The sequence below is a fragment of the Sphaeramia orbicularis genome, chromosome 4 (genome assembly GCF_902148855.1).
Source record: "Sphaeramia orbicularis chromosome 4, fSphaOr1.1, whole genome shotgun sequence".
Classification (NCBI taxonomy): Eukaryota; Metazoa; Chordata; class Actinopteri; order Kurtiformes; family Apogonidae; genus Sphaeramia; species Sphaeramia orbicularis.
The window spans coordinates 58,493,225-58,509,087 of record NC_043960.1 but is presented as its reverse complement, the minus strand read 5'-3'; the positions used below and the strand labels follow the sequence as shown (position 1 = coordinate 58,509,087).

Below are 15,863 nucleotides of genomic sequence, written 5' to 3'. Positions count from 1 at the left end.
GTGGGTTCAGTGGGTTCAGTGGGTTTAGTGGGTTCAGTGGGTTCAGTGGGTTCAGTGGGTTTAGTGGTTCAGTGGGTTCAGTGGGTTTAGTGGGTTCAGTGGGTTCAGTGGGTTCAGTGGGTTTAGTGGGTTCAGTGGGTTCAGTGGGTTCAGTGGGTTCAGTGGGTTTAGTGGGTTCAGTGGGTTCAGTGGGTTCAGTGGGTTTAGTGGTTCAGTGGGTTCAGTGGGTTCAGTGGGTTTAGTGGGTTCAGTGGGTTCGGTGGGTTCGGTGGGTTCGGTGGGTTTAGTGGTTCAGTGGGTTCAGTGGGTTTAGTGGTTCAGTGGGTTCAGTGGGTTTAGTGGGTTTAGTGGGTTCAGTGGGTTCAGTGGGTTCAGTGGGTTCAGTGGGTTTAGTGGTTCAGTGGGTTTAGTGGGTTTAGTGGGTTCAGTGGGTTCAGTGGGTTTAGTGGGTTCGGTGGGTTTAGTGGGTTCGGTGGGTTTAGTGGGTTCAGTGGGTTCAGTGGGTTCAGTGGGTTCAGTGGGTTTAGTGGTTCAGTGGGTTTAGTGGGTTTAGTGGGTTCAGTGGGTTCGGTGGGTTCAGTGGGTTCGGTGGGTTTAGTGGGTTCGGTGGGTTTAGTGGGTTCAGTGGGTTTAGTGGTTCAGTGGGTTCAGTGGGTTTAGTGGGTTCAGTGGGTTCAGTGGGTTTAGTGGGTTCGGTGGGTTCAGTGGGTTCAGTGGGTTCGTGTTTCCAGTTTCACCTAAAACCACAACATGTGGTTCAAACGTAACACTGACACTCCTCTGCTCTGTCATTTAGTTCAGATCAAAACTCCACCTTTTCCTCGGTTTTACAAAAATCTGCCTAAATGTTTAAAACAACAGGAAACAAAACCCTGAAAATCACACATGTGAGTTCACATCTGTCCACTTTCTGAAGCATTTGTTCAACTTTAGGATCATATTTAAGGAAACTTTCTACATTTATAATGAAAAATAATAATTATACCTTCACTATTCTATATAATTCATTTAAAACAGGTGCACACTGCAGAATATATCACAACATAGGCATAAAATTCAACAGTTTTCACTTTTATTTATCTGTAGAGTGTGAACGTCCAAACTGTCATAAAGACAATAAATACAGTAAATACTGCAAAATATTCATTCACTATTTACACACAACAGATAAAATCAAATAGAATCCTTCTATAATATAATAAACATGAAAAAGTAACAATATTTCCAAATTGTTCCTCATTTCTGACATAAATTCACATGATGATAATGATGATTATTATCATTATTATTATTGTTACTATTATTGCTATTACTATTACTATTTGTATTATTTTTATTGTTATTATTATTACTACTCTTACTATTATTATTACTACTACTATTATTGTTATTATTATTATTATTATTATTATTATTATTATTATTATTATTTTTATTTATTTATTTATTTATTTATTTATTTATTTATTTATTTATTTTATTATTGAACATTGTGCAGGTACAGGTTTTGTAAAAGTTTTTTAGGTTTTTGGTTCTGTCTCTGAGGAACCAGATGAATTAAATATCAACAAAACTGTCCAATAAGAGTTAGAAACAATGATGAGTTTTCTCATAAAAAGTAAATCAATAAACAGTAAAACCTTAGGATTAAATTTTAAAAAAATCACAGTGGTAGAAAATGAAAAACTATTTAAAGCAAAAAAAAAAAAAAACCTTGAGGAAAAAGTCAAGCTCAAAGGAACTAAAACAACAACAAATGGACAAATATTTACACTGGATGAATAAAAAGAATAAAAAAAGAAGTTTGTTCAATAGTTTAACAATAAAACATCTGCAGATTCTGTTTTATTTTATTGTATTATTTTAAATACGTGTCAGTTTCATTGTTCTGACAAAGTTTAACAGTAAATGCCTGTAAAGTTTCTGCTCTTCACTCTATTTATTTACATGATTTTACATTAAATACATGAAAAAACAGAATCTGGATGAAAATATGACTTTCTAATTGTTATTTTAATGCCAAACCCAAAAAACACAACATTTAGTTGAAATTACACTGAAACCACTCAGTTTAACACCATGACTTTATCATTGTTATTTTAATGCTCTAATGTGGATTCAAACACTAAATATGCACAGTATGTCCTTTTAAGCAGATATGTAACTGACATGTGAGTAAATCTGTTGTTACTGAATCTCATGGAGCTTCAGTGAAAACATGCACATGCGTCTGTTTCAGAAATGCATGTTTCCGTAGCAGCTGAGGACACGTTTACAGTGTTTATCGTCTGTGTTTGTCTCAGAAATCAGTGGATGCTCTGATTCTTCGCTGCAGCAGAAGTAGGTCAGAGCTGGGTGCTTTTTTTTTTCCGCCCACTTCCCTGGACGTCGGCCAAACGACCACACCTGATGGAACGCCACCGCAACACGAGCACAAATACAGCAAACGCACAAAAACACTGGGGCACCAATACAAACACAATAAATAACAATAATAAACACTGACAAACACATGAAAGTACACAACTAACGCACAAACAGAGGAAAACATACAGAGTCTTTACATTTGGAGGTGACAGACGTGGTTTAAGAATAGATTCATCTTATTTTTTATTGTTTTATGGGTTTAATACTTTTTTTTTTGTTTTAAAACTCATTTCAAACCAAACAGCAGCAAACGTGATGGAATTCTGTGAAAGTAGATTTGTTTCTTTATTGCTTTAACAAAAAAAATATTTTATTTACACAAAAAAAAATATTTTCAGTCAAAGAAAAAAAGTGCTCAATTGCGAAAAAAATATCTGTGATCCAAAAAATTGCATTTGAACACTTTTTTTCTTTGACTGAAAAGGTTTTTTTTTTTTTTTTAAATTAAAACAATTTTTTGATTGAAGTCATGTTTTTTGTATTTGGGCCATGTTAGGGGTGGGATGTTTATGTCTGTATATTTCAATCCCAAGAAACTTCACTTCAATAAAAAAAAATAAAAAATAAAAAAAATAAAAAAAACATTTTTTCTGTGTGTGCAGTTATCTGGAGCAGAGAAGCCCCCTGCTGGTGAACCAGAGAACAACAGCTCCTCTGCTGCTGCTGCTGCAGGAAATGAAGCTCCAGACGGAGGAAGCAAGGTGACGAACGCAGCGCATCATCTACAAGAGAACTGAGGCTTTACTGTTTGGAATTATTCATGTTACAACTTATTTATTCCTGTTCTGATAAAATACACACAATACATTTAATGTACGACTGAACTCATTCAACTGTTTAACATATTTGGTTTTGCACAACTGTATTTATTTATTCACAACTGTATTTATTTTTTGTACAACTGTAGTTTTGCACAACTATATTTATTTTTGCACAACTATATTTATTTTTGCACAAATATATTTATTTTTGCACAACTGTATTTAGTCTTTGTGGAACTATATATTTTTTGCACAACTATATTTTTTTTGCACAACTTATTTTTGCACAACTATATTTATTTTTAAACAACTATATTTATTTATGCACAAATATATTTATTTTTGCACATCTATAGGCTAAATATGCACATCTGTCTCATGCACATGAATATTTTGACAGCTTTCTTACCCCATACATTCCAGAATAAAGTCACAGTCCAATAAAAACAGGGGAAAAAATATGAAAATGGTCAAATATAAGACGTACAAATGCAGAAAATACACACATTACAGTGTTTTTACTTTTTTTTGTTACCATTTTCTGTCTGTCTTTAACCCTCTGTTCTTCTTCTTCTTCTTCTTCTTCTTTTTCTTCGTGTCTTTAACCCTCCGTTCTTCTTCTTCTTCTTTTTCTTCGTGTCTTTAACCCTCCGTTCTTCTTCTTCTTCTTCTTCTTTTTCTTCGTGTCTTTAACCCTCCGTTCTTCTTCTTCTTCGTGTCCAGGTGGAGATGGTCTTCTGGCTGCTGTCGATGCTGGCTAACAGAGATAAGGAGGAGATGTCCCGGACCCTCCTGGCTCTGTCCAGTTCTCAGGACAGCTGCATCGCCATGAGGAAGTCGGGCTGCGTTCCCCTCCTGGTCCAGATCCTCCACGAGGCCCCGGGCGGCAGCGGCGGCGGCCCCGGGGAGGCGTCGACGTCGGGCTGCAGCCGCGAAGCCAAGTCCAGAGCCAGCGCCGCCCTCCATAACATCATCTACTCGCAGCAGGACGAGGGCCAGGCCCGGCGTGAGATGAGGGTCCTGCACATGCTGGAGCAGGTCCGGACCTACTGCGACAGCGGCTGGGACTGGATCGAGAGCCACGCAGGGACGCCGTCACCAGGAGGAACCAGGACCACCGGTAGGTCAATCTGGTTTAAGGACAGTTGGTAGATGGGAACATTTTCATCACATAAGTTAACTTTTTCACACTAAAACATAGAGTGAAGTTTGTAATTGACATTATTTATGTATTATTTGTTATTATTTGGCTGGTCCGGCCCACTGCAGGTCAGCTACGGCTGAATGTGGAACTGAACTAACATGAGTCTGACCCCCCTGGTTTAAAGGGCTCATGTTGTGGCGGACCCCCTGGTTTAAAGGGTTCATGTTGTGGCGGACCCCCTGGTTTAAAGGGCTCATGTTGTGGCGGACCCCCTGGTTTAAAGGGCTCATGTTGTGGCGGACCCCCTGGTTTAAAGGGTTCATGTTGTGGCGGACCCCCTGGTTTAAAGGGTTCATGTTGTGGCGGACCCCCTGGTTTAAAGGGTTCATGTTGTGGCGGACCCCCTGGTTTAAAGGGTTCATGTTGTGGTGGACCCCCTGGTTTAAAGGGCTCATGTTGTGGCGGACCCCCTGGTTTAAAGGGCTCATGTTGTGGCGGACCCCCTGGTTTAAAGGGCTCATGTTGTGGCGGACCCCCTGGTTTAAAGGGTTCATGTTGTGGTGGACCCCCTGGTTTAAAGGGTTCATGTTGTGGCGGACCCCCTGGTTTAAAGGGTTCATGTTGTGGCGGACCCCCTGGTTTAAAGGGCTCATGTTGTGGTGGACCCCCTGGTTTAAAGGGCTCATGTTGTGGCGGACCCCCTGGTTTAAAGGGTTCATGTTGTGGCGGACCCCCTGGTTTAAAGGGTTCATGTTGTGGCGGACCCCCTGGTTTAAAGGGCTCATGTTGTGGCGGACCCCCTGGTTTAAAGGGTTCATGTTGTGGCGGACCCCCTGGTTTAAAGGGTTCATGTTGTGGCGGACCCCCTGGTTTAAAGGGCTCATGCTGTGGCGGACCCCCTGGTTTAAAGGGCTCATGTTGTGGCGGACCCCCTGGTTTAAAGGGTTCATGTTGTGGCGGACCCCCTGATTTAAAGGGTTCATGTTGTGGCGGACCCCCTGGTTTAAAGGGCTCATGTTGTGGCGGACCCCCTGGTTTAAAGGGCTCATGTTGTGGCGGACCCCCTGGTTTAAAGGGCTCATGCTGTGGCGGACCCCCTGGTTTAAAGGGCTCATGCTGTGGCGGACCCCCTGGTTTAAAGGGTTCATGTTGTGGCGGACCCCCTGGTTTAAAGGGTTCATGTTGTGGCGGACCCCCTGGTTTAAAGGGTTCATGTTGTGGCGGACCCCCTGGTTTAAAGGGTTCATGTTGTGGCGGACCCCCTGGTTTAAAGGGCTCATGTTGTGGCGGACCCCCTGGTTTAAAGGGCTCATGTTGTGGCGGACCCCCTGGTTTAAAGGGCTCATGCTGTGGCGGACCCCCTGGTTTAAAGGGCTCATGTTGTGGCGGACCCCCTGGTTTAAAGGGTTCATGTTGTGGCGGACCCCCTGGTTTAAAGGGTTCATGTTGTGGCGGACCCCCTGGTTTAAAGGGCTCATGTTGTGGCGGACCCCCTGGTTTAAAGGGCTCATGTTGTGGCGGACCCCCTGGTTTAAAGGGCTCATGCTGTGGCGGACCCCCTGGTTTAAAGGGCTCATGTTGTGGCGGACCCCCTGGTTTAAAGGGCTCATGTTGTGGCGGACCCCCTGGTTTAAAGGGCTCATGTTGTGGCGGACCCCCTGGTTTAAAGGGTTCATGTTGTGGCGGACCCCCTGGTTTAAAGGGCTCATGTTGTGGTGGACCCCCTGGTTTAAAGGGTTCATGTTGTGGTGGACCCCCTGGTTTAAAGGGTTCATGTTGTGGTGGACCCCCTGGTTTAAAGGGTTCATGTTGTGGCGGACCCCCTGGTTTAAAGGGCTCATGCTGTGGTGGACCCCCTGGTTTAAAGGGTTCATGCTGTGGTGGACCCCCCTGGTTTAAAGGGCTCATGTTGTGGTGGACCCCCTGGTTTAAAGGGTTCATGTTGTGGCAGACCCCCCTGGTTTAAAGGGCTCATGTTGTGGCGGACCCCCTGGTTTAAAGGGCTCATGCTGTGGCGGACCCCCTGGTTTAAAGGGCTCATGTTGTGGCGGACCCCCTGGTTTAAAGGGTTCATGTTGTGGTGGACCCCCTGGTTTAAAGGGCTCATGTTGTGGTGGACCCCCTGGTTTAAAGGGTTCATGTTGTGGTGGACCCCCTGGTTTAAAGGGCTCATGTTGTGGCGGACCCCTGGTTTAAAGGGTTCATGTTGTGGCGGACCCCCTGGTTTAAAGGGCTCATGTTGTGGTGGACCCCCTGGTTTAAAGGGTTCATGCTGTGGCGGACCCCCTGGTTTAAAGGGCTCATGCTGTGGCGGACCCCCTGGTTTAAAGGGTTCATGCTGTGGCGGACCCCCTGGTTTAAAGGGCTCATGTTGTGGCGGACCCCCTGGTTTAAAGGGCTCATGTTGTGGCGGACCCCCTGGTTTAAAGGGTTCATGTTGTGGCGGACCCCCTGGTTTAAAGGGTTCATGTTGTGGTGGACCCCCTGGTTTAAAGGGTTCATGTTGTGGCGGACCCCCTGGTTTAAAGGGTTCATGTTGTGGTGGACCCCCTGGTTTAAAGGGCTCATGTTGTGGTGGACCCCCTGGTTTAAAGGGTTCATGTTGTGGTGGACCCCCCTGGTTTAAAGGGCTCATGTTGTGGTGGACCCCCTGGTTTAAAGGGTTCATGTTGTGGTGGACCCCCCTGGTTTAAAGGGCTCATGTTGTGGCGGACCCCCTGGTTTAAAGGGCTCGTGTTGTGGCGGACCCCCTGGTTTAAAGGGTTCATGTTGTGGTGGACCCCCTGGTTTAAAGGGTTCATGTTGTGGTGGACCCCCTGGTTTAAAGGGTTCATGTTGTGGTGGACCCCCCTGGTTTAAAGGGCTCATGTTGTGGCGGACCCCCTGGTTTAAAGGGCTCGTGTTGTGGCGGACCCCCTGGTTTAAAGGGTTCATGTTGTGGCGGACCCCCTGGTTTAAAGGGTTCATGTTGTGGCGGACCCCCTGGTTTAAAGGGTTCATGTTGTGGCGGACCCCCTGGTTTAAAGGGTTCATGTTGTGGCGGACCCCCTGGTTTAAAGGGCTCATGTTGTGGTGGACCCCCTGGTTTAAAGGGTTCATGTTGTGGCGGACCCCCTGGTTTAAAGGGTTCATGTTGTGGCGGACCCCCTGGTTTAAAGGGCTCATGCTGTGGCGGACCCCCTGGTTTAAAGGGCTCATGCTGTGGCGGACCCCCTGGTTTAAAGGGCTCATGCTGTGGCGGACCCCCTGGTTTAAAGGGCTCATGTTGTGGCGGACCCCCTGGTTTAAAGGGTTCATGTTGTGGCGGACCCCCTGGTTTAAAGGGTTCATGTTGTGGCGGACCCCCTGGTTTAAAGGGCTCATGTTGTGGCGGACCCCCTGGTTTAAAGGGCTCATGTTGTGGCGGACCCCCTGGTTTAAAGGGCTCATGCTGTGGTGGACCCCCTGGTTTAAAGGGTTCATGTTGTGGCGGACCCCCTGGTTTAAAGGGCTCATGTTGTGGCGGACCCCCTGGTTTAAAGGGTTCATGTTGTGGCGGACCCCCTGGTTTAAAGGGCTCATGTTGTGGTGGACCCCCTGGTTTAAAGGGTTCATGTTGTGGTGGACCCCCTGGTTTAAAGGGTTCATGTTGTGGTGGACCCCCTGGTTTAAAGGGTTCATGTTGTGGCGGACCCCCTGGTTTAAAGGGCTCATGTTGTGGCGGACCCCCTGGTTTAAAGGGCTCATGCTGTGGTGGACCCCCTGGTTTAAAGGGTTCATGTTGTGGTGGACCCCCTGGTTTAAAGGGTTCATGTTGTGGTGGACCCCCTGGTTTAAAGGGCTCATGTTGTGGCGGACCCCCTGGTTTAAAGGGTTCATGCTGTGGCGGACCCCCTGGTTTAAAGGGCTCATGCTGTGGCGGACCCCCTGGTTTAAAGGGCTCATGTTGTGGCGGACCCCCTGGTTTAAAGGGTTCATGTTGTGGCGGACCCCCTGGTTTAAAGGGCTCATGTTGTGGCGGACCCCCTGGTTTAAAGGGCTCATGTTGTGGCGGACCCCCTGGTTTAAAGGGCTCATGCTGTGGCGGACCCCCTGGTTTAAAGGGTTCATGTTGTGGTGGACCCCCTGGTTTAAAGGGCTCATGTTGTGGCGGACCCCCTGGTTTAAAGGGCTCGTGTTGTGGCGGACCCCCTGGTTTAAAGGGTTCATGTTGTGGTGGACCCCCTGGTTTAAAGGGCTCGTGTTGTGGCGGACCCCCTGGTTTAAAGGGTTCATGCTGTGGCGGACCCCCTGGTTTAAAGGGTTCATGTTGTGGTGGACCCCCTGGTTTAAAGGGCTCATGCTGTGGCGGACCCCCTGGTTTAAAGGGTTCATGCTGTGGCGGACCCCCTGGTTTAAAGGGCTCATGCTGTGGTGGTGTTTCCTCAGACATCCCTGAACCCGTGGACCCTCAGATCTGCCAGGCCATGTGCGCCATCATGAAGCTTTCCTTCGAAGAGGAGTACAGACGGGCCATGAACGAACTAGGTGTGTGACCTTTAACCCTTTCACATGATTTATGACAACTTTAGTCCAGATCTTTTTCCTGAGTGTTTTTATTCAGCTTTAGTCATGAGAACAACAATGCTTTTGAATATTTTTTATGAACCTATTTTTCCTGCAGTTCCATAAATGTCCCTCAGCTGGAAGAAAAGAATTATGTATTTAACAAACCACTATCAGAAAATGATGAAAACTATGAAATAAAAACATGTTTAATGCTGATAATCTGATGTTCTCTCACATTTTAACATATTCTAATACTAGTTGTTACTTTATGGAGATAATACACACAAAAAAAGTAAAAAAAAAACAAAAACAAAAAAAAAACAAACAGTTAATTCCACTCTAATAACAATTCTCATTTAATTTCCACTATGAATGAATGAATGAATGAATTTATTTTTGGTTTTACATCAATCATTGTACTTAGTATATTAATCGTATTAAACATAAAAACCACAAAAGGAATAGACTAGAAACAAAAGCTTATTTTTTTCCCTTTCCTTTTCACCTAATACACTGCATACATCAACTTAAATGTGGACAGCATCGAGCATTCACACCATAATAAGAAAAAATAAAAAATTTAAGAATTAAAAAAAATCAACAACAAAAAACATATCTACCATCTGAATTCAATATTTCTGAATAATTTTAAGCTGAAGTTTATGACATGTTGGTGCAGATCAGGTTTATCCACAACAGTAAAGTTACAGTAATGGGATGAATTTTCAAATGTGCAAATGAAGTCATGTATATGTAGAAGTGTGGTTTTTGTTTTTTTGTTTTCTTCCATGACTTCTGACTACCTGTTTTATGTCTAAGGATTAAGTAACAGTACTTTGTCTTTCTGCATATTTGAAATAAGCTTAAAATAAATAAATAAATAAAAAATTACAGTGTAAATACTGCGGTGGCCCAGAGGTACAGCAGCCAAAAAAATATCCACTATAAGAAAAAAGAGAACAGCCCCAAAAAAATATCCACTACAAGAAAAAAAGAGAACAGCCCAAAAAAATATCCACTACAAGAAAGAAAAAGAGAACAGCAGAAAAAAATTATCCACTATAAGAAAAAAGAGAACAGCCCAAAAAATATCCACCATAAGAAAAAAGAGAACAGCCCCAAAAAAATATCCACTACAAGAAAAAAAGAGAACAGCCCAAAAAAATATCCACTATAAGAAAGAAAAAGAGAACAGCAGAAAAAAATTATCCACTATAAGAAAAAAAATGAGAACAGCCCAAAAAAGTATTTACTATAAGAAAAGCTGTTCTCTTTTTTTTCTTTTCTCTTTTTTTCTTATAGTGGATAATTTTTTGGGCTGTTCTTTTTTTCTTACAGTGGATAATTTTTTGGACTGTTCTCTTTTTTGCTTATAATGGATAATTTTTTGGGCTGTTCTGTTTTTTTTCTTATAGTGGATACTTTTTTGGACTGTTCTCTTTTTTTTGTTATAGTGGATAATTTTTTGGGCTGTTCTCTTTTTTCTTACAGTGGATAATTTTTTGGGCTGTTCTCTTTTTTTTATAGTGGATAATTTTTTGGGCTGTTCTCTTTTTTTCTTATAGTGGATACTTTTTTGGGCTGTTCTCTTTTTTTTTCTTATAGTGGATACTTTTTTGGGCTGTTCTCTTTTTTTATAGTGGATAATTTTTTGGGCTGTTCTCTTTTTTTCATAGTGGATACTTTTTTGGGCTGTTCTCTTTTTTTTTATAGTGGATAATTTTTTGGGCTGTTCTCTTCTTTTTTGTTATAGTGGATACTTTTCTGGGCTGTTCTCTTTTTTTCATAGTGGATACTTTTTTGGGCTGTTGTCTTTTTTTTCTTATAGTGGATAATTTTTTGGGCTGTTCTCTTTTTCTTATAGTGGATACTTTTTTGGGCTGTTCTCTTTTTTTATAGTGGATAATTTTTTGGGCTGTTCTCTTTTTTTCATAGTGGATACTTTTTTGGGCTGTTCTCTTTTTCTTATAGTGGATACTTTTTTGGGCTGTTCTCTTCTTTTTTCTTATAGTGGATAATTTTTTGGGCTGTTCTCTTCTTTTTTCTTATAGTGGATAATTTTTTGGGCTGTTCTCTTCTTTTTTCTTATAGTGGATAATTTTTTGGGCTGTTCTCTTCTTTTTTCTTATAGTGGATAATTTTTTGGGCTGCTCTCTTCTTTTTTCTTATAGTGGCTAATTTTTTGGGCTGTTCTCTTTTTTTCATAGTGGATAATTTTTTGGGCTGTTGCAGCTCTGGGCCACCGTAGTTTCCTAATATAGAAGGATTTATAAGATACTCTGGGATGTTCATCATTTCTGACTTCCTGTCGGCCATCTTGGTTCATAAACATGCACTTCCATGACTGTCCACTAGGGGTCAGTGTATGTGACCACTGTGTGGGCTGATATGGAACTAAAACAACCAAACCCATGAATATACAGTAGAACAGCTGGAGAACAGGGGGAAGGGTTAAACCAGTAGAACCAGCAGAACCAGTACAGGGGTGTGAGGTCCTGGTCCTGATCTTGGATGTGGTCTTGGCAGGTGGTCTACAGGTGGTGGCGGACCTGATCCACCTGGAGCAGGACATGTACGGGATGCAGAACGACCCCATCAACATGGCCCTCCGCCGCTACGCAGGGATGGCCATGACCAACCTGACCTTTGGAGACGTGGTCAACAAGGTACGCAGGCGCTGGGGGGGCGGGGCTGTGTGGTAGGAAGGGGCGGAGACAAGGGGTGGGGCTTGTGATTGGCCAAAGTCAGCCCACATGATTAAAAATACTTCATGAAACCTTTGAATTTCATCTGTAATATTGGACTGAAACCTCAACTCACACTGTAAAAAAAAAAACACTAAAAAAACGGTATTATTCTGGCAGCTGGGGTGCCAAAAAAATACTGTTAAATAACGGAAAATAACCATCTCAGAAAAATACGGTAATTTTCCATAGTTAAAATGCCGTTTTTTGCCCTAACTTTACATGAGATTTTGCTTTTTTTTTTTTTTTACTTTTTAATGTTTAATAAAGAATATTATCATGTATTAAAACAATCCAATTCCCTATAAATATATATATAAATAATTTTCAATGAGACTCAGTTGTCCAATCCACTGATAAAAACTGTATTTGGACAGTTTATCAGTGCTTATACATGTTATACATTCACAAAAATACATTTATTCAACATTTTTGTTGTGAAACCTCCTGTAATTACACAAGATATTTGTCAATTAACAAACAAGTCTGGTTCAACTGACAGAACAAATACTTCTGTTACAGTTAATTGTCAGTAATTTTATCTGGTTTAATTTTTTTTTTTTTTAACAGTGTTAAACTTTAAATTAACAGTTTAATCTCATGAATAGAAAAGAAATATTTGTGAAATTATGATACATTTGCAAATGTATTTTAACTGTATTTTTCTGTGAGAAAAGAAAAAAAAATTTTTTAAAACATTGAAATTTTTGGGTTATTCACAGTTACAGTTTTTCATGTTATTTTCCATTTGACGTGTAAAATCGCAGTCTGTTTTTGTCATTTCATTGATATTTTCCTGTATCTTAAAAATACAGGAAAAATCTGTAAAATAAACAGTGAAAATTCTGTTAAATTACAGATTTTTTTTTTTTTTTTTACAGTGCATCACCGTTACCTTAAAGCTGTTAAATATACGACGCATATCTTTTTAAATTTTATTTAGAACAGCACATTTTACAATAAAAATATAGCATTTTTTTCATATCAAATATACAAACAACATTTGCAATAGAAGACATTATATAAATGCTTCAATATAATTATGTATAGAAAGAAAGAAGAAAAGAAAAAGAGGATAGGAAAGACAGGAAAAAAAAAAGTATGCCCACACAACGCATATCAGGGCCACATAAGAAAATAAAAATGTGTCACTACAAGAATAAAGTCGAGATATTTTGAGAATAAAGCCATAGTATTACAAGGATAACGTTGTAAATTAAAAAGAGGTGGAAAAATATCCTAATTTACAAGTATGAAGTCGTATCCACTTGTCACATAATGAAGAACTGGGAACATTTAGTGAGGTTCTACTTTCATTTGGGGTTTACGCACAAAGGCCAAATATTGAGCCTGTTAGCCCCACCCACCAAATACTGAGACTATTAGCCCCGCCCACCACCAATACATTAGCATTAGTCGTCCGCTCCAACAGAAGTGAAAGTTAATGCTTTGTTTGTTGCGTTCGCTGTAACTGGAAACTGTCATCAACAAGGATTAAGGTTTACAATTTATAAATTAGGACTTTTTAATCGCACTATTGTGAATTTATTTTCAAAATATTACACACACAGTTTATGGTGACCTGCTACTTGGGTAAAACAGGTTTTGGACGTGTTACTTCATCTGCTACAGCACTTTTTTGAAAAAAATTTTTGTTTGTTTGTTTTTTTTTTTCAAAAATTTCAAAATCATCTGCTAACAGCAGCAGAACGTTAATAAAAACATTGTTTACATCAAATTTTCACTAAAAGATAATGTAAAGTTCTTTTATTCAATTTGGCAGCCCTTTATAGATTACTTAAATTTTTTTTAATATTAAGTAAACAGACCTCCTCCTCCCCTTTTTTTTTTTTTTTGTATATGTGCACATGTGAGTGCGGGTGTAAAATTCTTGTTCTGACACACACACACACATACTGGATACTATGTAAGACTTTTTTATATTGTCATCATTCTAATTTAAATAAAAAGAGTTAAAAAAAAAAACAACCATTGTTTACAATTCGCAATGAATCCCTTGTTGCTCTCCACCATGTTGAAAAGGTTAAAGGTTATTTTCATCTATTATTTATATGTTTATGTCAACATTTTTCCCAGTTTTCCAGTTGGAAAATACAACATGAGGGGATGTTCACCTAGTATTTATCATAATTCCTACAGCAGGTGAAGGCAGGACTCCTTCTTTCCTTACCTGAATAACCCCCCCCCCCCCCCCCCCCCACGTCGCCCCCTGTAGGCCACTCTGTGTTCGAAGAAGAGCTGCCTCCAGGCCCTGGTGGCTCAGCTGGCGTCGGACAGTGAGGAGCTCCATCAGGTGGTGTCCAGCATCCTGAGGAACCTGTCCTGGAGAGCAGACATCAGCAGCAAGAGAGTCCTGCGAGACATCGGCTGTGTGTCGGCGCTGATGACCTGCGCCCTGCAGGCCACCAAGGTAACGCCCACGGCAACGGGAGGCGGAGCGTGACAGATGGAGACCGCCTTTGAATTAAAGCGGGGGTGTCAAACGTACGGCCCGTGGACCAAAACTGGCCCACCAAAGGTCCAGTCTGGTCATGGGATGGATCTGTGAAATGTAAAAATTACACTGAAGATATTAAGGATCAATGATGTTCAAATCATTTCAGTTCAGGTTCCACATTCAGACCAATATGATCTACAGTGGATCAGACCAGGAAAAAAAGTCTCATAATAACCAATAAATATTGACATATTCAGCCTGATTTGATCTCCAGTGAACCAGACCAGTCAAACAATAACAGAACAACCTGTAAATAATGACAAGTCCAAATTTTTGTTTTTATTTTAGTGCAAAAAACCCCATTAAATTATGAAAATACTTACTTTTATAAACTATCCAAACAAAAAAGATATGAATAACCTGAAAAAACTGACATTTCTTAAGAAAAATCAGTGTAATTTTCTCAGTCTTCTTCCTCCACTTCTCATTAGTCCATGTGCATTCTGGATCAGATCTACAGACACTAAACACTGAGGAACAGGAAGAAAAGAGTTCAAACTGGACTGAATTTTCTTTAGATATTTCAGGTTGTTCTTATTTTTTCAGGTTATTGACATTTTATTGTTAAAGGATAGTTTGTAAATATAAATATTTTTATAAGTTAATGTTATTTTTTGCACTAAAACAAAGACAAAATTTTGAAGTTTTCATTATTTCTAGACATAATGTCAGATCATTTTTTTCACATCAAACTGAGACGAAAATATGAAGTTATTATATCCTGTGGGTCCTTCTGCTGTTACTGTTTGACTGTAGATCAGATTGGTCTGTATGTGGAACCACAACTAAAGTGAGTTCCACAGCCTGGACTGTGGAATTTTTACACTTTGTAAATTCGTCCCGGAGTCAGACTGGAACCTTTGGCGGGACACATTTGGCCCCCGGACGCATGTTTGACACCCCTGTTTTAGTGTGTTTGATGTAGGGCTCCACGACACTGGAAAAAACTGACATTGTGATTTTTTTAACCCTGCGATATATATTGCGATATGAAATAGTTGAGTGGTGCTGACGTAAATGGTCAGACAAATTAGTTGTGTTTCCTCTCGTTGCATCGACACAGAAACACGTTTCAGTTTCATCCTTCTTGTAGCCGAAATAATTCCAGATAACTGACGAGGCTTTTGTCTTTGGCACCAAGTCTTTGATTTCGGTGATTTTCTCTTGTTCGTTGCTCATTTTTCAGTGTCGTTACCAGCGACTCATTCCATGTAAAGGGGTGTGGTGCAAGGTTATTTTCGATAATGAAAACTAACAAAATGACGAAAACTAGAATTGAAAAAACACTTTCATTAACTGAAATAAATAAAGACTATAGTTAAAAGAAAAAACGATAATTAACTGAAACTGTATTTTGTGTTTACAAAACTAACTAAAACGGATAAAAATTTTGGATAAAATTCCCTTCATTTTCATCTTTTGCCAGTGTCGGATATATATAAAATCAATTTATTTCACTCTAGCAGTTTTAGGTAGCAGCACCATACGACACTTTTTGCTCCGTCACTTGTGGTTTCCAGTCGTCTTCTGGTCCCCACTCTACCTGGAAACATGGAGACTAAAGTTGGGAGAAAGCAGCAGAGTCCTGTCTGGGATTGATTTGAATACGACGACAGAAGAAGAGAAAAGAGACGACAAAAACTAAAACTGAACTAAAACTAAGCATTTAGAAAAAAATGAAAACTATTAAAAACTAGCAAACCTGCTCTAAAAACGAATTAAAATGAGCTGAATTAGAGAAA

At 41.0% G+C, this 15,863-nt stretch overlaps 1 protein-coding gene across 2 annotated transcripts in view; it reads left to right on the top strand.

The window, feature by feature from the left end:
- The window catches only part of apc2 (APC regulator of WNT signaling pathway 2), a 59,833-nt gene that overhangs the window by 32,678 nt on the left and 11,292 nt on the right, over window positions 1-15,863 (top strand). For both annotated transcript variants that reach the window (XM_030133081.1, XM_030133083.1), the window contains 5 exons: window positions 3,030-3,128; window positions 3,912-4,308; window positions 8,740-8,838; window positions 11,386-11,525; window positions 13,840-14,034. In XM_030133081.1, the coding sequence (XP_029988941.1) occupies window positions 3,030-3,128; window positions 3,912-4,308; window positions 8,740-8,838; window positions 11,386-11,525; window positions 13,840-14,034 (930 nt within the window). The remainder of the gene's footprint in view (window positions 1-3,029; window positions 3,129-3,911; window positions 4,309-8,739; window positions 8,839-11,385; window positions 11,526-13,839; window positions 14,035-15,863) is intronic.